Below are 25,404 nucleotides of genomic sequence, written 5' to 3' on the forward strand. Positions count from 1 at the left end.
CAGAAACACATTTGGGAGCTGCTGCAGTACAGAGAGTAAGCAACCCATGCGCCCCAGGAGCCCCGGGACCAGCCGGTGTGCACAGCCTCCGACCAAAGGAGCAGCACTCCTGTACCGACCCAAAGTAGGTGTCTCTGCGTGCGCGCCTGCAGAGGGCAGGCCGCCATTCCCACCGGAACTTGCTTTCCTTGTGGAATGTTTGCTTTGCTTTGCTTCTGCCAGCAACACTTTTTGTTGTTGTTGTTGTTGTTGAGTTGCTGGAAATCTCAGAAATCATGGTATTAGCTTCATTCTTTTGTTGACTCGCTGAGATAGCTTTAAAAACTACTATACTATTCCACGAGGTATTCTGTAAAATGCTGCTCCTGACCTAGGAAGCCGTGTCCCAGTTGTGTGACTCACTGCAGCCTGGATAGTGGCCCTCTGGGAGACACCACCCGGACGCTGAGGTCTTGCCATACAGACCTGTGCGTGTATTTACACGTGTGTACTCACAAATGCACACAGCAAAAGAAAAGTGAACTGGGCCATAGAGCCAAAGGCATTCTAAGTTTTAATAGCATACTGTCCAGTTTGAAGAACAATATATGGATATTTAATTAACTACAATCATAAGTTAGTCGTTGCTATGATTTTGAACTTTTAGTTATGCACAGGTTGGTTTTATTCTTATGTTCATTATTTTAGATACTGTAATAGTTGATATCTTGTGTCAGTTTGAAACTCTTGAACCTGTAGGTTGTCCAGGACATATCCTGGGGCTGTTGTTTGTGTTCCAAGATGTTGTAATGGTTGATTCATAGTATCAACTTGAGAAGTTTATATAAGTTTAACTAAGTGACTCAGTAAGGGGCCAGGGTCCTCACTTGGTAACCATCCTGAGCCTGTGGAACAAAAGGGCGTGGAGCTAGTGTGCTACACTTGTCCCAAGTCTGGTAGCCTGCTTACAACAGGAGGGAGAAAGGCTTGCTCGCTTTTTGTGCTCTTGCTGTCTCCTGTCTCCATGAACTGCTCTCCCCTCCCACGTGCCACCCTGCTCTGGAGCCAGGACTGACTATGAACTGAAACTCCACAAACTGTGAGCTAAACAAACCTTTCCTTCTTTAACTTTGGATGTGTGGTATTTTGTTCCAGCAATAAAAGAAAAGTAACTAAGACAGATACATTAATGGTTTTCAACTTCACTTCTTTCACAGATGTTTTCCAAAAGTCATCCAAATTAAAGACAACCTAAATCTTTTTTCCCTAATAGTTTTCAAAGTATCAGCACTAGAATATCCATTAAAGTTCCAGTTTCAAGTAGAAATAATTGTTACTCTTTGCATCTGGCTAGGTTTCCCTTTTTGATGGGTGGATATGGACATTAAGATACAAATACACACACATGCTTTTGACTGTGACTTGTTACACACATATTTATGCATGTTACATAACACATATGCTATAACATGTAAGGAAACTTGCTTATATAAATGAAATAGATAAGTAACTCCTCTAGGCAGGCAAAAGTCACGCAAGAATCATGAACCTAAACCAACATTAAAGTCATGCTCTAACTAACTGATGGGTGACACCTTTGCAAACATAACAGCTCTCAAAAAGATCTGTATTATTTTATTAGCAAGTTAGAGAGGAAATCTACACTATACTCTTTAGAAAATAAAAAAATCACATGTAAAAATAAATATGTAAGCCTTCCTTCTCTTAGTCCTTTAATTGGTATTAATTTGTGATTTTGTTTTTTTGACACAGGGTCTCATTAGGTAGTTTCGGCGTTAGGAACATTGAACCCGTGGCAATCTTCCTGCCTCAGTCCCCCACTGCTGAGATTCTAGGTGTGTGCCACCATGCCGGGCATGTGTTTATCATTTGAATCCCGCAAGTATTTACCGTTTGCCAACTCTGAGCACAGATAGCATGTTGCTATATGCTTAAAGTTTTCCACGTGTCTTTTTTCAAAATAATTCTCTAAATGCAAATCTGACTTTAATGTTCAGCATTGGCTCCTCTATTACCGAAGGCGTTGTGGGAAGTACAGCCTATGTAGGAACACTGCGTAAGAAAACTTATTCAGATTTTTTTTCTCTGAAAAAATATTCTCATTTTCTCCAAGATCAGAGTAATTTATCCTTATGTTATAGAAGTTTATCAAAGACGGGTCCACAAAATGAATGGCCTGCATTTATTTCCCATGCAGTAGTGGAAGCTGTTCCTAAAGGGTCTGACCTGTTTTAATGTCGAGTTAGGTCCTGCTTCTCCACACTAAGAATGTGGAGCCGCTGCTTACCTGAGTGCCAGCCCTGCCCCACGCGCTGCAGAAGGATCCCCAGACTCCTGGCTCACCGCAGTCAATGCTGTGCAGGGAGGTGATACTTTGCGCTCACTGCTCGTCTCCCCTGAGGGGAAGACGAAAGCCTCGGTGGCTACAGTGGTCCACTATTTGGTTCATCACTTGCTTTCAGCTGTCTTGGGCCTGGTGCTTCTCATGAAATGCGCTAACTTCCCACGGACCACGTGCACACATAGGAAACCTCCTCGAACTCTCCGGGTGAGCTACACAGTGGAAAGTGAGTCCAGTTGTAGGAAACATTTCTTTTCCTAGCTTAGCAAACTGATTATATAATACTTTTTGACAGGAAGCATTTTCAAAATTAATATTTTGAGGTATGTTAATGTCCCTACTCAACCTAGGGGTTCAAATTCATCTTTTCCTCCTGCAACTAAGTCAAAAATTTTCACAACTCTGACAGAAAAGGCCAACAAGCTTTTCTGCTGTGCAAACACTCCTTTGCTCCATGGTTACATGGCAGATCCACCGCCGGACACATTCCTCTCCAGGACAGAGCACTGTGCAAGTTCTTTGGAAGCTGTAAGGCTTCTCATGTGAAGGCCAAAGTTCTTATATTCGTTTGTCAGATAGAATAATGCTTTTAAAATGTTCCATTTATCCATGAATGGGGTTGGCAATGGCTCCTTTTAAATTTCTATTCTATACGATTTATTCTTAGCTATTAAGCCAGCTACAACAAGCCCAGAGGACCCTGATAGCACGTGTGACTACGGAGGAGAGGCAGACACAGCCCACAGAGGGGCTTTCAAACTATGTCCCCAGGGACCCGAATGTTCTGCAGACTGTTTCGGGGCAGCCAGGGAAAGCAGGGCTGGGGAGGATCCCAGAGGAGGCGCGACATGGCAAACGGTCCAGCTGGAAGAGTTCTTTCTGCTTTCCTATATCTTAAGGACTTGGCTTGGATTTCATAGAAGATTGTAGGGTTTTTGGTTTTTTTAAAAAAATATTTCATAATCATTGCATCCCTGTTGCATACTCCTTTGAGGACTCGGCTGGTGAAATAAAGCTGGAATAAATGTACGATGCTCTAATGCCAGATATGTAACGGTAGGAACTTGGGTTGAACTGATGTGGATGGAAATGCCTTCAAGAAACTTGTCCTTTTTAAGTTTGGAGTGTGGCTGCTTTAGTGGGGGCTTTACTAATTACTGTCTGAAATCACCCTCTTGAAAAGCTGGGCATGGCTGCACTCCAGATATGAGCTAAGTAAGTTTCCTCTGAATATCAGTACCATCACTTTTACTCTCAAAATTCCTAACGGTCTTTAGGGTAGCTTAAAAAATAAGAGCAAGGCATTGTGTGTGTGTGTCTCTGTAGTCCTAGCTACTTGGGAGGCTGAGGCAGGAGGATCGTTTGAGTGCAACAATTCAAGGTCAGTCTTGGCAACACAGAAAGATCTTATCAAATAGTGACAGCAACAACAACAGCAAACAGAAAAGAGAAACAAACAATAGGAGGCCAGCACAACGCTCTGCAGAAGGGGTTATGGAAGTAAAAGTGATCAGGAAATGAGATGCTTCAAGAGAAAGGTGCAATCCTAGCCAGGTGGAAAGATGAATTGTGCAGGTCAGAGACGGAAGGACAGCAGTGTTCTCCAGCCTCCTCTGGGGTACAGACAGACAGCACCAGTGGCCCGTGGGAAAACACTCGGGAGCTAATGCTCTGAGCCCTGGGCTGTGTGACAGAGGACGGTGAAAGCACAGGTCACACAGCAGAGGGATGTAACTGCAGGAGGTGACAGTCTTCATGACAAAGAAGGGAAAATTCAAATCCAAGTGTCTCCAAGCTCCTCCTGGCATGTGAATTCCTGGGCTCCACGCCTGGACGTTCGAGAGGATGACAGGGTCCAGGGTGGCAAGGAAACCTGGAAGGAGCCCTGCGGACACGTCCCTAATAGGGACAGAGCCCAAGACATCAGGGAGAAGGTGGGCGGAGCTACGAGAAGCAGCCAGCGGGAGGGTGGGAAGGCGGGTCCTGGAGGGGCTGCAGGGAGGGTTAGGGGGACAGTGGAGAAGCATCTGCCGGACAGGGTGGTGTGTGGAGGTGTCAGGCCGGATGAGGCCACTTCCTGAAGAAGTCTCAGCACAGCCAGGTTGCTTCCCAGCTCCGGAGGAGATGGGCATTTCTGCTAGGCTGTTTGGATATGGGTCTTCTGTGTAAGATCTCCACCAGAGAAAAAGGTAAGGAGGGCAACTGAACTGGGGCTGAGATATTGTTGTAGTCAGGGGTTTCAAGGAGAACAATTACCTACAGAACACATCATTTATAATATCATTTTATGATGATCATCCAGAGTTAAGTACAAGAAAGTACTGGAAATCTGTCCATAACACTAAAGAACTAGAGAATCCAGTCGAGGGCCTGGATCCCACCACAGTGTCCTGCATGAGTCCAGCTGAAGACCTAGAGCCCATGACATTGCCTCCCACAAGTCCAGCTAGAGGCCTAGAGCCCTCCACAATGACTCATGCAAGTCTGTTTCACAAACCTGTGCTGGGAAGACCCAAAGGTCAGTGATGGAAGCCAGAAAGTCTTTGCCAGCAGAGTGAAGGAGCTGTGCCAGTAGGCTGAGGGTTCTGCAGTGGAGCCAAGAAGCGATGCTCGAAATAAGGGCCAGGGCTCCCCTGAAAAGCACCACAGCCATGCTCAGTGACAGTGAGGTCCTGGGCTCCTCTGACTATGAGAACAGCTGAGTACATCAGGAAGCCAGCATGATAAGCTTCTGCAGATTAAACAGCACACATCTTCCCCTCCAGAGCCAGAAAGCAATGCTCAAATTAAGGACCAGAGCTCCCCAAAGTGAGCCACAGCCACTCTCAGGGACAAGGTCCTGAGCTCCTCTGATGAGAATGGTCAAATTCATATTGGGGAAACCAGATGACGAGCTTCTCCAGGAGAACTAGCAGCTCCAAACAACAACACTTAAGAGAATCCACAATGCCACACTCTTCTCCTTATCTCCCCTTATGCTGGCAACTCTCTTCAAGTGGGCCATCTACACACAGCACCATGCCGATCGAATTCAGCTGGTGTTAAGTTGACCGCCAGTTTTTAAACCATAATATGTACCATAGTACACAGTGAGGTGTGTACCAAGGATCATGAACCAAAAACTGTATCACTAGTATAAAGCAAAGCTCAGAGCCTGTACACACCTTGCTGAAAATTACACAGCAAGGCATGCAGCTACGACCAAGAACAGTCAACCTGCTGCCGCTCCCCCTGTTGATTCCCCAAACCCTTAAGATGTACTGTTTTGAGCCTGTCTGCTCTTAGCTTGTAGCCTTTATAGGAGGCAAACTCTTTCTTAATCTACAGCTTAATATCAGGTCATTCTTATGTCCCCACGTTTCATGTTTCTGATGTCATCCGTGTGTCCTGGTTTGTCCCTGCCTAAGTACGTGTGGGCTGAGAATCTGTGAAGGACTTTTGCCTCAGGAGATAATGGGGCTCCCAAGCTTGTTACTGGGATCTCCTGTTTCCTCTGCCACCAGTGTGTTCACCGGATGGATCAAAGTTTAAAATACGATGACTCAGACTGGCAAGATACCGGAAGACACAGGAAACGAATTATAACCTCAGGGTAACAAAGGTCTTTTCAAATGTGACACAAAAATCCTGACGCTACAGAGAAAAGATAGATAAATGCACATTAAAGAAAAAGAACCCCACTAGATGGAAAATCACCTTAAGTAAACTAAAAAAAAAAATCCAAAAAGAGAAAATAGTGCAGTTTAAACTTGAAGACCTAGTTTCTAAATGCATAAAGAGTTGTTAAGAATGTATTAGAAAAAACCCCAAACCACTCAGTAAAGAAATAGGACAAAAGAACATGAAAATAATTTACACACACACACAAAAGGAAATGTAAATGGGGCTTTGTATTAATCACATTTTGATTTTCTGTAAAATTGATCCTTTAACATCTGGTCTCTGTGCATTCCCCAGCTACACCTGGTTCTGGGCAGCCCCACAAGGTGATAGGCCTGAGTCACCCTGCCTTGGCTTCCTGCCTCCCTGGCCCTCACCTTCCACCCCGTCTGCCTCCCAGGGCTCACTTCTCAGATGCACACTAACTAATCCAGAGTCCATGCCCAGCTGCCCCAAGCGTCCCAGTGCCAGGCAGCACACGGCTGAGGCTGTGCCTGTGCCCAGAGCCTGCGGAAGCTGTGCACACGGGTGAGCTGCACGCTCCACCCTTGTCCCGCCCTTTGCTGGAAAAGCACGGTAAAGCACACTGAAGCGCAGCCCTGCGCCTTCCTTCTGCCCCTCAACCTAGGTACTCCCACTCAGGAACTCAGTACGGCGCGGTGCTCAGTGCCCCACGAGAACTGGGACTGCGGGTATTAGGTATCCAGTGGCAATTGTCATCTGCTGTATTGCCTTCCTACCCATCAGAGTTTCTACTAACATTTAAAACAGGCTCCAACATATAAGAATCTCCACTCCACACTCATGCCCGCACCTATGTGTGCATTTTTACTGACAACGTTGTTCTGCATTTTAACCCTCAGCCTCCAGTCTTCAGCTCCAATGCGTGGATTACTGAAGGTCCGATCTTTGCCAGACGCACATTTTCTGTCAAGAACCACCAGCTTTCGAAACCCAATTTACTTTCTCCCTCAAGGATTTTCTGAGGAAGAGCAAAACATCATTATTTTTCCTATTATTTTGAAATACAACATCTGCTCACAGTGTTTTTAAAAAGACACCTTCCAAGTTCAGATTACTATTTTTAACGTTTAGTCAAGTTGTTACAATAGTAGCTTAAACATCAATAAAAATAAGGTAATTAAAACTTCATTCAGTGTGTCATTAAAAATAGGTCCACACTCAGTGTCACACACAAAGGGGAGCCTCATTACATCAGTGAAGGAACAGAAACAGGGAAAGGGAAAGAGGGGGAAATAAACCACACAGACGGGGAAAACACATTTTCCTCTTCTTGGCCCTGGGTGTGTTGTAGGAAGCTCAGTAAAATTTTCAGAATGAGTAGAGGAAGATAGGAAGAGAGGACCAACCGGCTTTTCTTTGTCCTGGTTTTCAAGGCTCTCGTGGCTCCTACGTGGCACTGATCACAGCCTGTTCAGATTGTTACTCTGACAACATCCCAGATTCCTGGCAGAACCAACTTTCACACGCGTCATTTTGAAGCTGCCAACAGTTAAGACGCCTTCAAATGGGATCTCTTTCTCCAATCGCAACCTGCCCTAGAGTATATGACTTTACTGATTAAGTTCAGGGGTGTTAATCTGCCTTGCAAACATGAACTGTAATTTTGTAAGCCTAATATAAACCTTTAATCTTCGTACACAGACATGAGTCACACTGATACCTACATATTTAATTGCATTCCTGGCATGTTCCAAAGTTTCCTTCCATAAGGAAAGGAGTTTTAAATTTCTACCCACTGTCAAAATAAAGACAAGAAAGTCAGCCATGAAAAAACAAGACTTGAACGGGAACAGTGGAATCCATCTGTATTGTTTTATAAACTGTTGTGCTGTTTAAAGTTTCTTGACAGTCAAAATCTTGAAAAAGTATTCTTGTAACACTGCCTGGATGTGTGATGGGAAAGAATGAAAATGTGCCACTAATAGTGAGATTTATAGAAATATTTTAAAAATTAATGCACTCATGTTAAGGTTGTATCTGGATGTCCCCCCGAAGCCTCGTGGTCAGAGGAGGGGCTTGTTCAGAGATGGCTGGATCCAGAGTGTGTGACCCTGGAGCTGACTCATGCTGCAATGTTGTTATGAAGAGTGTGAGTGCTATCTGCCCTACACAGTGTGGATAAGATAAAAGGGACAGAAAGATGCTATCAAGGTCTCTTGCTTATTTGCTTTGGTAGCCTTCTGTTGGCCATGAACTGCTTCTCTTCTGGGATGCCCCTCTGCCAAGCCACCCTGCTGTGGGGCCAGCGGATTATGGACTGAAACCTCCACAAATGGTGAGCCAAATAAACCTTCCCTTCTTTACCTTTGAGTGTCGAGTATTTTGTCTCAGCAACAAGAGAAAAATAGTTAAGATGAGCAGTTTAAAAAAATACATCCTCTAAATACAGCTATCAATGAGGTGTGGTGACTAAGGGAAAATAGGGAACTCCATGATAAATACATAACTAATGAGTCATTACATATTTATCTTTATTTTTCATTTTAATATGTTTATTTTGAAAGCAATTTGCTGAATCCTAAAATGTAGCTTGACTGTGTGAGTGTGTAGGGAACAATCCCAAGTGCAGTGTGTGTCAAGGTAAGAGGTCCCTAACCATTTAGTGCCTTTTGTTGACTTGTAACTTTTCATTCCATAACAAAGCTTGTAATAAAAACCAAGAAACTTCTGTGTGACCTGTGTCGGTGAATGCCTACGGTACCCAGCACAGTCCAGCACAGCAGTGTTTAAACAGAGAAGCTGAAGGGTAAATTTGATTTCAGGGCTTTAATAACAACAGTAATAAATGTCTTTTAATATGTGGTATAAACATCTGTGAAGTGGAGAAGACTTACTGGCTACCGTAATTCTTCACAAACTTCTTGATACCTCAATTCTTATCAAATCTGACCTGTGTCTAAAACTTAGATGCAAATACCACTGTTACACATTTAGCAAAAATTCTAACAATTTGGCTTTATATGTGACTGGGCTTGGTGAAAGGTCATACGGTCAACAAATCTAATCTCTTTTCATCTACTCGCCCACGACCAACACCTATTCATCCACACTCTACTGTGACAGAATTTCATATTCTATCCGGATACACACGTTCTCTGCCTTAGTGTGTCCCTAAAATGGTCACACTTCTGCCCCGGCCACCCAAACACTCTGGCGCTTTCTTTTCTTTACCTCTTGGCTAAGTTGAATCAAAGACTTAATGATCAGCACAAGAATTATTCACAGTAAATGGAGAAGGAAGGAGCTCTTGGTGAAGAGCAAAGAGCCACAAAAATTTAGACAAAATAAGATTTTGATGCTGGTTCATGGCGTTAAAAACAATTTTATGGTTTTCAAGTCATGGGAAAGTTCAACTTCTGACACAGTGACACTAGACAACTGAAGCAGGTTTATAAATCAGTGCAGCTTTACATGGCCTGAACAGGTACAGGTAGAAATCCGATTTGGGGGATTACATTGGGCAGCGTGTGCTTCAGCACCCAGCGTGGAACCCAGCCGCATGTACCACTCCTTGCAAGCCATTTGAAAGTCTCTGCTAAAACTGACTATAAACCTAGATGAGACACAGGAATCCTACTCGTTGGTATATATGCACAATAAATGAATTTGTAGGTACAAGTCGTGTGTAAGAATAGTCGGATCCGCTGCAGCTGTAGAGAAAAGAATTTGCTGCTGTACAGTGTTGCTAATGAATCTCCTGGATAAAATGAGGAGCATAAGAAGCCAGATCAAAAATGTGGTGCATTTGAGTCCATTCACAGGGTGCTGAAGAAGTCAGAACGGCAGTGATCTTTCTTGAGATCGAGGAGAACTTCCAAGTGCCCAGAGAGAACTTCAGGTGGCCAGAAACAGGTTTTACCTGAGCACATGATGGGAGAAAACATAACTCCAAGAGACAAAGGTATGTGATTTTCAAGCTGACAAAGACACAGGAGAGAATTAGGTTTGGGGGAAGATCAAAGAGAAATTCCATGCTGGACATGTGAGCTGTAAGCATACGAAAAATTCACCAAGTCACACATTAATATTTGTGATGTTTACTATATATGTATAAACAAAACCTGAAGAAAATATTCTAAAGCAGATCCTGGGATGAGACTGGGTTCTCAAAGGGACAAGAAAAGTGGAGCCACCAGACCTCAGAGTTACACAGCAAAGGTGGAGTTGGGGGCAGGTGTTGGCAGGAGCTGATGGGGGAGTCATGGGGTTTAGTTCCAAGTATCACACTGAATAGTCACCCCGAAGAGTGAAGTAATACAGCCTAGTTCCTGCCCTGATTATTTTCTTCCTTAATATGACCGTAAGGTTGCTAAGAATCTCTAAATTTCCTGTGTGGTATCTCAAGAGAAGATTAGACAATAAGTACCTGCTGAGGACTAAGTACCAAGTTGTAGGTGCAGCCTACAAATACTACAAGACTTGGGAGACCGGGGAACCGTGGGCTGGTGCCGGATGGGCTCCTGCAGGACACGATTCTGAAAGTGTCAGAAGACAGGCAAAGGTTGCACAGTGTGGTCTGTGGAAGGATTTCATTTGGTTTCTGGTTGGAGTGACACAGTATTTTCAGAGGCAATATTTGGACACAGCCGTGAGCGTATGTCACATATTTTAATATAACCAGTACCCTTCAATATCTGAATCTACCAGCTCTAAATGCAGGAGGGTCCTCGAAGAGGCAGGAAGATCCGGAGGGTCTGAGTGAGAGCTAGATTGTGAACAGTGTGGTTCCAAATTGCAGAGTGCCTGCATGCCACACGGAACTCATACTGAACGGCAGCGTGACTTTGGCCTTCGCCACCCAGGAGAGCCAGGGCAGCTGCGGGACTGGCATGAAGAACAAGAAGCACTCTGAGAGGCTCTGGCCCTCACAGGGTGACCCCATGCATCTGGACTTTTGGAAGTGGATTCCCAGCTGCTATCTTACAGATGCTAGTTTCTGTTTAGACAGCTGAAGGAGGACAGCTTCATATACTGGAGGTTAAAAACGTTAAGGTCCCTGTAAGTCTTTTATTTAACTGTCAAAACAATTAGCAATTAAAACTATAGCTTCAGTCCTTAACTGTATCTTGGTGGAGTTTTGCTTGTTTGTATTTGCAGTGTGAGGGACCAAACCCAGGGTCTCATATAAGTGAGGCAAGCACTCTGTCACCTGGCCAGCTTAGTCATTTGTACTTGTTACTAAAGTTGTCTGATGCCAATAATTTGTTCTGTGAGATTTCATAGGTTTGAGGAGTAGTCCCGATGCAATAAAAACGCTAACATTGCTACTATGCTACAGAAGGTAAGACAATTCTTTGACACTGTGGTTGAAATCTCTTGTAGAGTCGCTTATCAGACATCTGTCACATCTAACAATGACTGTAACTTTTGCGTGTGTGTATTAAAATTTTAAATGCTTAACTGTTAGGTTGAAGATAAATATGGATGAATTATAAATTCTTCCAATTGACAAAGCGAACATTTTGTACTTCATCTTTGGCTGAAAAGAAATCTTAAGTATAATTTTTCACTGCTAGCATAATTTGGCTACACAAACTCAACTTGGGATTTTTTTTAGTATGGTTTCTTTCCAACTTGGTCTTTGGGAACCCTCTGGGGATAGTGGCCATAAACCAAGACAGCTGCCACCCAGGAGGGACTGATCTTACTGGGGGATGAGGTGGAGGGGACCAGTAAGACGAAATGAGGAGGTGACTCTGAAGTACAGTACATCAGAGAAAAGAAATGTATCATAACACATCCCAGAGAGGTCAGAGATTTGGACGGAAGGTGCCTGATGAGAAGTCTGGAGGGGCCGGAAGGTCAACCAATGGACGGAGGGCTAAGACAGAGGCGTCCGTCTGTGCGCCTGTCAAGGTCCACTGGCTTTGGGCCTTAGGTTTCCTGCAGGGGCTGGGTTGGCTCGTTTAGGGAAAACATGTGGGAAGGTTGGAGGGGGTCTCACTCATGAGACTCTGCTGCCCCAACCATTAGGTTTTCTCAGCTATCAGCCAGGGAGCCAGCTGCCTTTGGGGTGAGTGGGATCAGGACTGAACAGGCCACATCTCAAGCACATGGCAGAAGGACGTTTCTCCAAAGTGACTGAGTTCAAACCACTTTTGACTGAGTTCAAACCACTTGTGACTCTTAAAACAATGACCTTATGTCCCATGTTAGCCAAACCTCTTTGGTAGTAACCATATGAGATAAATTTATGACACAAGCTTAGCTTTAGTTTTTATTTAATTGAATTAGTAAGGATAGAAATTATATTGCAAAGTTGATGGATTTTGGCAGAAATACGGACCCCTGATCAGCTACGAATTCATAGTTTTAAATATATGAAGACAGATGTACAAATAAATATAAATCTGTGCAGATACAAGCATTCATGCATCTATTTTTAACTCTGTCCCTTGAGAAGTCTTAAAGCAATGACACACCAGTAGCTACAACCATACCCAGCACTGAGAGCTCGGTTTCCAAATAGCATTCTTTACAGAAACTAAGGATCCTCTGAAAAAAGACTGATTCCAAAGCCACAGCAAAGAAAATACAGCATGAGCCCAGAACATATTCTGGTGCCAGAAAGTAAAGACACACACAGAAAACCATGGAGTCAGGCCAGGGGGACAAACTGGCTTCCTTCAGGATGCGTGCGCTGGCCAGATCTTGGGTAATTAAACAGTCAAAATGAGTAATGGCAGCAGTGGATTATAACCCCGGAGCAAAGCCCTGTAAGGTCCCATAAGCCCACACAGACAAACAGGGCAATCAGTAAACCAAAATGAAGAGACCGAGCTTCCTGACAGTAGGCAGCCATCTAATGTAATTGTCCCAGGACTGGCGACAGGGGCCTGGGCAGGAGGGTCACTTAAGCCCAGGGGCTTGAGACCAGCCTGGCGACATGGCGAGAATCCATCTCAAACCCCAACAACAGCAAAAAAATAATATGTTTTGGGCTTCGCAGTGTGGCTCAGAGGTGCAGTGTTTGCAGGAGCTGGTTTTGAGCCTCTGCACTGAAATACACACACACACACACACACACACACACACACACACACACACACGGAGAAAACCACCATCATGAGAACTGATTTGAGCAAGAATCATCAATAGACGTCAAACTAGTAGGTGCAAATTTCAGGAAGAATAAAGATGCGTACAGTCTCGGGTATCTTCCCGGTGGATGTTCATGGATTTCAAATACAGAAATAATGCTAGTATATACAGAAGGAACCTGGAAGGCCCCACCCTAACTAGCAGTGGGATAAGTCAGCATCACGTGCTTCTGGTACAAGACACTTGAGAGGACGACATCGCATCTGACACTCCCTCCCCAAATTTGTAACTTCAGTCCAAAGATGAGAAAGTCAGACAAATCAACTTGAAAGAAATTCTACAAAATAACGTTTTAACAGTGTCAATGTTACAGAGAGTTTTAAAATTCCAAGGAGCTGTTCTCTAACGCACCGCTTGCCCAGTCACTGGCTGTAAAGGATGCCAGTGGCACAGCTGGCAGCAGATGATAACACAGGTGGCAAGATCTGAGTGAGGCCTGCAGATTAGATTAGATACCAGTGCTGCAGCGGTAGGAGTTTCCTGATCTGATCACACCATGGTTATGTAAAAGAATGGAAGAAATGAATTTTTAGGAAATGAACAGATGCATTTAGTTATAAAGGGGCATCTTGTCTTGGGGGGGGGTTGTGAGGGCACAGGAAGGGGAGAGGAGGAAGGGGGGAAGACGGGGGTCTGGGGGGAAGGTACATGGGATTTCCTTATACTATTCTTGCAACTTTCTTGTATATCTGAAATTATGTCCAAAGAAAAGAGCAAGTAAACGATTTAGCAATTTAGATCCTGGACACACATAAACAGGCACACAAACACACGCCCACCCATGACATTATCATTTTAAAATTGCTTTTTACCATGCTCTGCTCCTGTTTGCTTTTGCTTTCTGGTCTTGCATAAACTCTGTAATTGTTCGAAGAATTTTTAAGCTTATTTTTGCTGTGGCTATCAAATTCTTTAGACTGTTTGTTTAGTTAATAGCCTAGGTTAATAGCCTGGACTCCAAATGTTCCCTAACCCATTTTCTAAACCATTTCTGTAGCTCTCCAGTTGGGTGTGTGGCCAGTTATTATTATTATTTTCTAAAAACTCAACTCTCTTCATATATGGGTATTTCATTTTGCTTTCAAAACGGGACCCAGAGAGGATGTAACTTATTGGGGTCCCCTCTTTCCCTCCTCCAGACAAAGAGCAGCCCATTGTGGTGTTTCTGCATATTCTTCCTTTCATTGTAGGATGAGATCTGTTAACTTCCTTTTATTGAGTACATACAAAAATTAAAGAGCTATCATGTATTCCATGTATCAACCTATTAAATGTTCTTGATTGCTTGTATATAAATACGAACCCTGTTTCTCTGAAAATAAGACCTAACTGGAAAACCACCAGCCTTGAAAACCAGACCTCACAAATGGCAGCCCCAGGAGCCCAGCCTTGCCGTCCATCCCATCACTGTTCTCTGGGTGTCTGCTCTGTACGGTAAGGAGAGGTGACTTTTAATCACTTTTTATCAAGGTTGATTTTCCAACTAGCTTTCATTTTGGGAGAAATACTTTAATAGTATGCTGTAACAGCATCAGAGCCTCCCCGACTGTATTAGTCCAGAATTGTGTGATAAGCTCTTGGAAGAAAAAGCAAGGTTAATTTTGTTTTAAAGGGCTTCAAACTGTACCTATTACCTGTAAGACTCCTGTGGAGTTGACGGTGGTTCAGCTTCCTAGAGCAATATTGTGCAATAATGATATATAATTGTAATCATATTTTATACCTCATTCAGGCAGAGGAAAGCTGGGGTTGTAGATAAATCAACGAGCCGCTCATCCTGAATGTTGATGGTGGGCACTATGGCATGGCCAACGTCTGTTTTAGACTTTTCATCCTCCTCTTCCTCTTCTTTCTCCGTGTCTGTGGAGCTATCGCCCATGTCTCACAATTCTGCAATAAAAACCATTCCACATTCAGCTGTTTAGGGGTAGCTTCACGTATAAAGTTCACGGCGAATAATAAGTAGCAAAACACTGAAACTACAAGCCAAAAGCTACAAGTCAAGAAATTTAGCTGTAACCTTGTAATTATGACGGGTGCTTGGCTGTAATGACAAGGGGTCCTAGGCCCCTCCTTCTCTTCTCTTTCCTCCCTTTCTTCCTTTTTGCAGAGGTGGGGCGCAAACCCAGGGTCCCAGTGTGCTAGGTGAGGCTCTACCACCGAGCTGTGCTCCTGCCACAGAGTCATTCTATCGATACGTTCAAGTCTTTAGTGTAAGCTCTGCAAGATCGAGCCTTCTCAGTGTCTTGAACACTGCAGTTACTAATTATTGAGCGGGTAAATAAATATAGCCTTCATCCTTAAAACGTAACACAGAGTTAGTGCCGAGCCATTTGCAATCAGCCATGCTGAGCTACGGCCGGGACAAGGCCAAGGCTCTGGAGCCAAAGCTAGAGAAGGCTCAAAGACGGCACGCCCGGGCCCCAAGCTGTGCTGGTGGCAGGGCTGGCACCGCCGGAGCTCAGGTAGTGGACGCTTTGCTCTCCATGGGTGGGACCAGGAATAGAAGGATTACAATGAGGGTGCAGGTCCATGCAGCCCGAGAGTCACGAAACACAGCTTTACCTCTGGGTTAATCACACTTGCTTTCTGATGCTGCCATTCTGTGGCCTGGTCCATGCTTCTGTGGCCGCACTTAACATACTGGGCTGTAATTTCCTAGTTTTCATATTGTGTCCAGAATTGAACTCCTCGGAACAGAAGTGTGTTTATTTACCTGGGTAGTTTGCACACATAACAGAATGTGTGCTAAAAATGTCTGCTAATGGAACAAAAAAGTTGTACTATTCTTCTTCTAGTGTCCAAAGGACGTTGCAATGTCTAGCAGTGTGCTTGACTTTTCAGAAATAAAATGCTAAAACTGAAGCAATAGAATGATAATAATTTACTCAATTTACTAGAAAGTTAGTTTGTATAAAATGCAAGTCCCAGAGGAGTAAAACTGAAATTCTGTTGTGATTGTTGCGGGTAGCTTTTATTACCAGCTTTGAAAATTTATCTATTCCTCAAATTATACTGTCAGGTTGTCTGCATAATTCTCAGGGTTCAGTGCAAAAAAGGAAATGTGGGGCTGTGTTTAAAAAGCAAGAACAATGTACTATGGCGGTTACAAAATAAAATTTGCCTTTTAAAGTATTTTATTGCTTATGCAATGTAATAGGGATGATAACGTTGCATGAATAACGAAGGTTTACAAACTGCAAGAAAATATCTGATGTCACCATTTTGTACAATAAAATAAATAATAATGTGATATCTCAGTCATATGATTTCTCTGGCTCACTTTTTCTGCAAATTCATTTATTAGGTTGCCAAAACTCATGTTTTTCACAACTTCATTTTCAATCAGCATAATTTAACTGATGTCAGTTGCTCTTGGGAAATAGAGGACCACAAATTATTTCTTGGCAACTTTTAATTGAGAGGAATCTTTCAGCAGATGCATCTGTTACCCGAGTTATTAAGAGTACTGAATTTGCAGGATGTGACAACATTTGGATAAATTTCTGATAAATTATTTCAAAATGATGATGAGTCTCATATAATGCTTTTCCTAAAAGATTTAACCCTATACCAACCAGCTTCATGTATGGACTTACTTTTACATTTAAATTTATCCAGCATCCATTTTACTGCTTCCTGTGACATTCTGTGTGACTTCTGGGGGCTGTGCAAGAACCTAAAAGTGGCTTTCTGGTTTGTTATTCACACCCCAACACTGCTTATGCACCCTGCAGCTTGATGTTCAATTATAAAGAGAAAATGACATTAAAAATGATCTTGTTAATCATTCAAAGCTTCATATGAAAAATGTTCTTTTTTTCATTTTTAAAAATTTTTATTTAAAGAGAAAAAAACAAAAAATAAACAGGGGAAAAGGGTAGAAATAATACACAATTACAGAAAAATAAACAGTAAGAAATCACTAGTTGATAAGTTACATATTGTCATCTTAGAAATAGTTGTTCAGGTTACAAAATTTTTTTTATTTTTATATTTTCGTCTTTTTCATTTTTATTGGTACCAGGGAATCAAACTCACGACCGCACACTTGCAAGGCAGGTGCTTATGCCGCTGAGCTAAATCCCCAGCCCCCAGGTTATAAAATTAAAACATACAAAGTGACATTCAAATAGTGACACTGCCAACAGTTCTGCTCAATGATCCAACAAAAACTTACTAATATGGTTATCAGTCCTACACACTTGTTTTTTATCTTAAAGAGGGTAAGATTAAACATATCAAAACATAACAAAACAGTTCATAAAGAAACAATTTAGGGCCCAGGATTTGGCTTCCTGCCGAAGTCAGTGAGTAAGGAGGAAGCAGGGACCTCTGTCCCAGCCTGGCTGACCTCTCTACCTCACTTGGAAGAAAACTTGAAGCGCAAAAATATAGGAAAATGATAAAATGAAAGACCAAAATGCAGTCGCAAACATTCAGCCCATCCCAAGAAAGCCTAGGAGCCATGGGCATAGAAGAAAATATATGCCACATACCTGAAATACCTGAAATAATAGTAACTGAAATAAAGAAGCAACTCTGGGAAGCCTTAAAGGAAATCAAACTAGAAATAATCTCTCAGGTAAAAGAAGAAATGTTAAAAGAAATGAAGGAGATGCTGAACATATCTAAAGAAGACACAGTTAAAAAACTTGAGGAGATAAACAAAAAGATAGAATCCCTGGATGAACAATATAAGAAACAAACAATATATAAAGCAGATGCAAAGAGATATACAGGAAATAAAAAATTCCATCGAAAGTTATAAAAACCGCCTCAATGAATGTGAAGATAGAATTTCAGACCTTGAAGACAAGATTGCAGCCAGTGAACAGGAAAGGAAAGATATTTTAAAAATAACAAGAAATCAGGAAATAACAATTCAACACCTGCAAGATGACGCAAAAAGGAACAACATAAAGTTAATAGGGATAAATGAAAAAGAAGGGAACAACATAAAGGATGTCAAGAGGATATTTAGAGAAGTAATCGCTGAAAATTTCCCAAACATGAGACTGGAAACCGATATTAAGATCAGTGAAGCATATAGAACTCCAAATAGTCATAACCAAAATAAAACTACACCCAGACACATAGTAATGGCCATCCCAGAAATCGAACAAAAGAATAGAATATTAAAAGCTGTAAGAGAGAAAAGACAGATGACCTATAAAGGAAAACCTATCAGAATCACAACAGACTTCTCAGCACAAACAATAAAGTCAAGAAGAGCATGGAGTGAAGTATTTCAGATCCTAAAGGAAAATGATTTCCAACCTAGGCTGATATATCCTGCAAAACTGTCCTTCAAAATGGATGGAGAAATAAGATACTTCCATGACAAAGAACAGCTGAAAAACTGCATGATCACCAAGCCAACCCTGCAAAGCATACTGAAAAACAGCCTAGATGCACCTAGGAAAAAAACTACTAAGCAAAGCAGACAATTAAACAGAACCAAAAGACAAAGAGGCAACAGCAGAAAGATAACATGTCAACAATAAACCAATATATAACAGTTATAACCATTAATGTAAATGGTCTCAATGCACCAATTAAAAGAAACAGACTGGCAGAATGGATCAAAAAACAAAATCCAACCATATGCTGTCTACAAGAAACCCATCTAACCCAAAAGGATACCCACAGACTGAAAGTCAAAGGATGGAAAACAATACTGCATGCAACAGGAACCCCCCCAAAAAAGTGGGGGTGGCTATTCTATTTGCACACAATGTGAACTTCAAGCCAATAATGATCAGAAGGGATAAAGAAGGTCACTACATACTGGTTAGGGGAAAACTCCAAGAGGAAGAGATAACTATCTTAAATATATATGCACCAAATTCCAGAGCACCCAGTTATATAAAACAAGTACTAACAGAAATGAAAAACCAAATCAGCAGTAACACAATTCTAACAGGAGATCTTAACACACCATTGACACCAATGCACAGACCAACCAGACAGAAAATCAACAAAGAAATAAAAGAACTGAATTGCACTTGTGAACAAATGGACTTAATAGACATATACAGAGTATTCCACCCAACAACAAAAGAATACACATTCTTCTCAGCAGTACATGGGTCATTTTCTAAAATAGACCATATATTAATTCACAAAACATATCTAAATAAATGCAAAAGGGTTGAAATCATCCCTTGCATACTATCGGACCATAGTGCTATGAAATTAGAAATTAATATAAAAGATACTACAAAATTCCCACAAAGACATGGAAACTGAATAACACACTCTTGAGTAATCAGTGGGTCACAGAGGAAATCAAAGAAGAAATTAAGCACTACCTACAAGAAAATGAAAACACAAATACAACCTACTGGAATCTGTGGGATGCAATGAAAGCCGTCCTCAGAGGAAAATTTATAGCACTGAGTTCACACATCAGGAAAATGGAACGAATACAAATAAGTAACCTGATGTTACACCTCAAACATCTAAAAAAAGAAGAGCAAGTCAAGCCCAAAGCCAAAAGAAGAGAAGAAATTATAAAAATCAGAGCAGAAATCAATGCAATAGAGACTAAAAAAAAATCCAAAAAAATCAATGAATCAAAGAGTTGGTTCTTTGAAAGAATAAATAAAATTATCAGCCCCTAGTCAACCTTATTAAAAAAAAGGGAAGAAAAAGCTCAAATTCATGCATTAAGGAATGAAAGATGAGAAATCATTACAGACCCTATAGAAATACAGAAAATCATCAACACCTATTTCGAAAACCTCTGCTCTCAAGGTTTGATAACACGGAGGAAATGGACAGATTCCTAGAAGCATACGAAGTACCAAAGCTAGGTCATGAAGATGTAAAACTACTGAATAACCCAATTTCTATTAATGAAATCGAAAACGTAATTAAGTCCTTACCTACAAAGAACAGCCCAGGCCCAGATGGATTCACTGCAGAATTCTACAAGAAACACAAAGAAGACCTAATGCCGACACTCCTCAAACTCTTCAATGAAATTGAAAGGGAAGCAATCCTCCCTAAGTCATTCCTGGAAGCAAATATTACTCTAGTACCAAAACCTGAGAAAGACCCAACTAAAAAAGAGAACTACAGACCAATCTCCCTAATGAACACAGATGCAAAAATCCTCAATAAAATATTGGCAAATAGAATGCAGCAAATCATCAAGAAGATCATACACCATGACCAAGTGGGATTCATCCCAGGCATGCAGAGATGGTTCAATATATGTAAATCAATAAATGTAATGCACCATATCAATAGAGCCAAAAGTAAGAACCACATGATCATTTCTATAGATGCAGAAAAAGCTTTTGATAAGGTCCAACATTCATTCATGATAAGAACCCTGCAGAAAATTGGAATAGATGGTCTTTACCTCAATATAATAAAGGCCATCTATGACAAACCAACAGCCAATATCATTCTAAATGGCCAAAAATTGAAAGCCTTTACTTTAAAATCGGGCACAAGACAAAGATGTCCCTTATCGCTGCTCCTATTTAATATAGTACTGGAAATACTAGCCAGAGCAATTAGACAAGAGAGAGAAATAAAAGGCGTAAAGTTAGGAAAAGAAGAAGTTAAGCTATCATTATTTGCAGATGACATGATACTCTATATAGAAGATCCCCAAAACTCCATTGAAAGACTCTTAGATATAATAAATAAATTCAGTAATGTAGCTGGATACAAAATCAATACTCAGAAATCAATAGCATTCCTATACACTAACAACAAAGTCACAGAAAGAGAAATAAGAGAAACCACACCCTTCACACTAGCAACCCAAAAAATGAAATATCTAGGAATTACTCTCATGAAAGAAGTGAAAGACCTGTACAGGGAAAATTATATTGCACTGAAAAATGAAATTGAAGATGATCTCAGAAAATGGAAAGACATCCCTTGCTCATGGATAGGAAGAATAAATATTGTGAAAATGGCCATTCTCCCAAAACTTTTATACAGATTCAATGCAATCCTGATAAAAATACCATCAACATACCTCATAGAACTCGAGAAATCACTCCTAAAATTCATCTGGAGTGAGAAGAGACCTAGAATAGCAAGGACAGTTCTAAGCAGCAAAGGCAAGGCAGGAGGTATCACAATCCCTGACTTGAAATTATCTTACAAAGCAACCGTAGTAAAATCAACATGGTACTGGAACCAAAACAGAGCCGAAGATCAGTGGAATAGATTAGAAGATACAACCACAACTGCAAACACACTCAACCACCTTGTCTTTGATAAAGGGGCCAAAAATGTTCACTGGGAGAACGACAGTCTCTTTAATAAATGGTGCTGGAAAAACTGGCTCTCCATATGTTGAAAACTAAAACTAGACCCATGCCTATCACCATGTACTAAAATAAAATCTAAATGGATCAAAGATCTAAATATTAAAACAGAAACACTAAATCTATTGGAAGACAAATTGGGTAAAAACCTTGAAGATATAGGAGTAGGTAGAGAATTCACGAACAGGACTCAAACCGCACAGGAAATACTTCCCAGAATCAATAACTGGGATCACCTCTTATTAAAAAGTTTCTGCACATCAAAAGAAGTCTACACCATGGTGAGAAGAAAACCCACAAACTGGGAAAAAAATCTTAATGAACTGCCCCTTAGACAAAGAATTTTTAAAAATATACAAAGAATTTTAAAACATACAAAGAATTTTTAAAAATCAGACCCCCAAAATTCAAAGACCCAATCCAAAAGTGGGCATCCAAGATGAATAAACAATTCTCAGATGAAGAAATACAAATGGCAAATAAATACATGAAAAAATGTTCATCATCATTGGTCATTAGAGAAATGCAAATCAAAACCACACTGAGATTTCATCTCACTCCTGAAAGAATGGCCAAGATCAAGAAAACCAACAACAACAAATGCTGGAGAGGCTGTGAGGAAAAAGGAACTCTCCTACCCTGTTGGTGGGAGTGTAGACTGGTGCAACCATTGTGGAGGTCAGTCTGGAGATTTCTCAGAAAACTAGTTCTGGAAGCCCCATATGACCCAGCTATACCACTTCTAGGCATATTACCAGAAGAACTGAAAACATCATACCACAGTGATATATGTGTACCCATGTTTATAGTAGCACAATTTGTAATCGCCAGATCTTGGAAACAACCTAAGTGTCCATTGACTGAAGAATGGATAAAGAAGTTGTGGTTATTTTTATACAATGGAGTACTACTCAGCTATAAAGAATGACCGCATTGAGACATTTATAAATAAATGGATGCAGCTTGAGACCATACTCATAAGTGAAATAAATCAAACTCACATGTATAAACACCGAATAGTTTCCCTAGTGTAAGAAATGATAAGAATACATAGAAGTATGTGGTAATCATGATTCCCAATCATAATGGTTTGAAGCCATATAATGTTTTCACTCATTAACTGCAATGGTTTTAACCTGGGTTGTTCGATTTTAGTATCTAGGATAGCACGAATAGCTGTTTTGAAAAAAGCAACACAACATACAAGCTAGTGCTGATTTAATATCGTCTTGTTTTAAAGTCCCATCAAGCTGTGGTACATCTGTTTCCACTGGTTTTAACATGTTGTATCTTACTATATTTCACTATATGCTATAGTATAAACAAAACTCTTTGTGGGCAAAGAGATAATATAGAAACCATTGTTTGTTTTCTATTAACAGGTTCTAAATACCCTGTAATTCTTGCATTCTCTTGAAAGGCTTCACACTGTCTAGATACGCTTGATATTATAGCATGCGAAGTTACACTCAAATAATTTAAGGAAAGAGGAAGTATGGTGACTACTATTATGTTAGATTATCTGGTGGTGAAACACAATGATGCTTAAATTGCTCAGTTCTGCCCTGCGTTGTTCTATTACAATATTCTCTCTTATCTCAATGTTCCCCCTATTTTTAAATTAATCTATATTCTCTCATTTTTTTAATTAAGGGAAAACTAAATTAAAGAATAATGGGACATATTATAGTAACTTTTTTGTTGTTCTATTAACCTGACTTGAACCCCAGTATTGCTCTCCCCATCTTGTTCTGTCTGATTATTATATATTCTATTTTTTTGATAGTATCATGTTTGAGGGTACAAGCAATCACTTTGAAGGCAATAAGATTTACTATGATGCCCAATATGGATTGACTATCATCCTTTTTTTTTAAGTCCTGTAAGGTCCTCAGTGTAGATTTTATTGGTTTTGTTCCATATTGTTTTGATCAATTCTATTATACCTGATGTTATAGACAACTCAATTTGAAAATACAAAGAGGCACAATGGTAACCACTTTTGATCACCTGCTATTCTATTTTTGCATCACGTGCTATGCCCACCCTTCTGTTCTGACTCTGTTTTGCTTAGTCACATTTGTTTTTATTCTCTTCAAAAAAGTAATAAGAACCGTGAGAGTAATAAAACCCTAAAAATCTAATTGTTACTGTAAAAAAGAGAGGAAAGTAAGGTGGACTAAGGGATATAACCGCAGGTATGTTCTAGAGTGTAGGACGGAAAACCATATAACTGAGTTTTTGTTGGATCATTGAACGGAACTGTCTCCAATTCCACTGTATGAATGTTCACTTTATATGCTTTAATTTAGTGATATGGACAACTGTTTCTGGGAAGATAATGTGTAGACTGTTAACTGGTGATTTCGTACTGTATATATATATTTTTCTAGAAATACTGTATTATTTGTACCCTTTTACTGCATTGTTTTTTATGTCCTTTTTTTCCTTCTCTCTTTAAATAAAAAAGAAACAATTTAAAGAAATACAGATTTCAAAGCAAGTTCACTGGAGGTCTTCACTGTCTATCTTATTGTCTCTAGTTTTCTTCCAAATAGTTGTCCCCATCTTCACACACATTGAATACATACTGCATATTATAGAACTAATCTAATCAGAACAGGATGATGAAGGCTTTTTAGATCTTCAAGACTTGACATTGGGGAAGTGAAAAATGACTACCATAATGTCTCTCATTCTCTTCGTAGTAGCTGTCCTTATCTTTACATATGCTGAAATTGAACTTACGAGACTAGACTAATATCACTCTGAACAGTGAATAATAGTATTGCTAGATTTTATATAATAGTGCTACAGAATTAGCATTGAGTTTCTTAGTGTCTCTTCTTCTTCAGAGTATCTGTTCATTACATCATGCATTATATAATGTTCCCATAAAAGGTTTAAAAAATTCTTTCCATGTGTGAATTTCTACATGTACATCTATCTTCTCTGTATTATAGGGAAAAACTTATCATAACAAGGTAACACAACAAATTCCTAGAAAAACATGAAATGAAAAAGACACATAGGGCTGGGGATTTAGCTCAGTGGCATAAGCACCTGCCTTGCAAGCAGGCGGTCGTGAGTTCGATCCCCGGTACCGATAAAAAGTTAAAAAAAAAAGACCCCCCCCCCAAAAAAAAAGAAAAAGAAAAAGACACATAAAACCATAATATGAGGTGATCTATGGTAGTTACTATGCTTTCTCTTGTTATTTTCAATAGACTTGCTCAAATCATCAGGCTTAATATAGTTAAGCATAGTATTACATGCTATTTATATAAAAACACAACTTTGAAGACATTGTAGGACTTGAAAGCGGTTAATAATCAAAACCGGTATGGATATCTTTTACAACTTGTCATCTTCAGAGTAGTTGCCTCTACTCTTAGACTTGATGCTATCAAAGATACCAAATTCAAATAAAATCAGCTAAGGCAAAACCGCGGTCTAACAAGCCAGCTTCAAATAAGATCAGTCATATAGTGAGACAATGTAAGTAATACAGGGCTTCAGTTTAAGTTAATAGGAAATTAAGGATAGTTACCATGGTATAACCTGCTATTTTGGGGTTAGATGTCTGTGCCCTCAAATCTGATATGAGTGGACAGACCGGAACAAAATAAAATCACACTAAACAGAGCGATAAGACTATTGTGACTTTTAAATCTCGATACACGATTAACTGACCTCTGCCTTCCCTTTTTAGGCTATTTTTCACCTTTCCCCTTCTCAGGATGTATGTTTTGTGTCCCCCTTTAGTTTTTAGATTAGGGGGCCAGCCTGTTGTCTATCTGAGTGTTGTTGAGCCCCTCTACCCCTGAGCTTGATCTTGAGCTGTGCTCCTTTACTCACTAAAGTCATAGTGTTGTCCTTCCTTCCAGCTGTGTAGTTCTATACTGTACAAGTGTCATAGCTTTCCAGTCTATCTGCAACTGCTGGATGAGTTGTCCCTATTTCTCTCTGGTTTCCTGTCAC

The 25,404-nt window shown here is 40.6% G+C and overlaps 1 protein-coding gene across 2 annotated transcripts in view; it reads right to left on the reverse strand.

Moving 5' to 3' along the window:
* The window catches only part of Ccdc146 (coiled-coil domain containing 146), a 163,159-nt gene that overhangs the window by 104,679 nt on the left and 33,076 nt on the right, over positions 1-25,404 (reverse strand). Inside the window, exon 2 of one of the 2 annotated variants that reach the window (XM_003469810.5) lies at positions 14,850-15,016. In XM_003469810.5, the coding sequence (XP_003469858.1) occupies positions 14,850-15,005 (156 nt within the window). In that variant the 5' untranslated portion in view covers positions 15,006-15,016. Of the gene's footprint in view, positions 1-14,849; positions 15,017-25,404 lie in introns of those variants that run through there. The other variant, XM_063237611.1, reaches the window with a different exon arrangement.

Source organism: Cavia porcellus, unplaced genomic scaffold (assembly GCF_034190915.1).
Source record: "Cavia porcellus strain 051 isolate PalLab524CR breed Dunkin Hartley unplaced genomic scaffold, mCavPor4.1 scaffold_2, whole genome shotgun sequence".
Classification (NCBI taxonomy): Eukaryota; Metazoa; Chordata; class Mammalia; order Rodentia; family Caviidae; genus Cavia; species Cavia porcellus.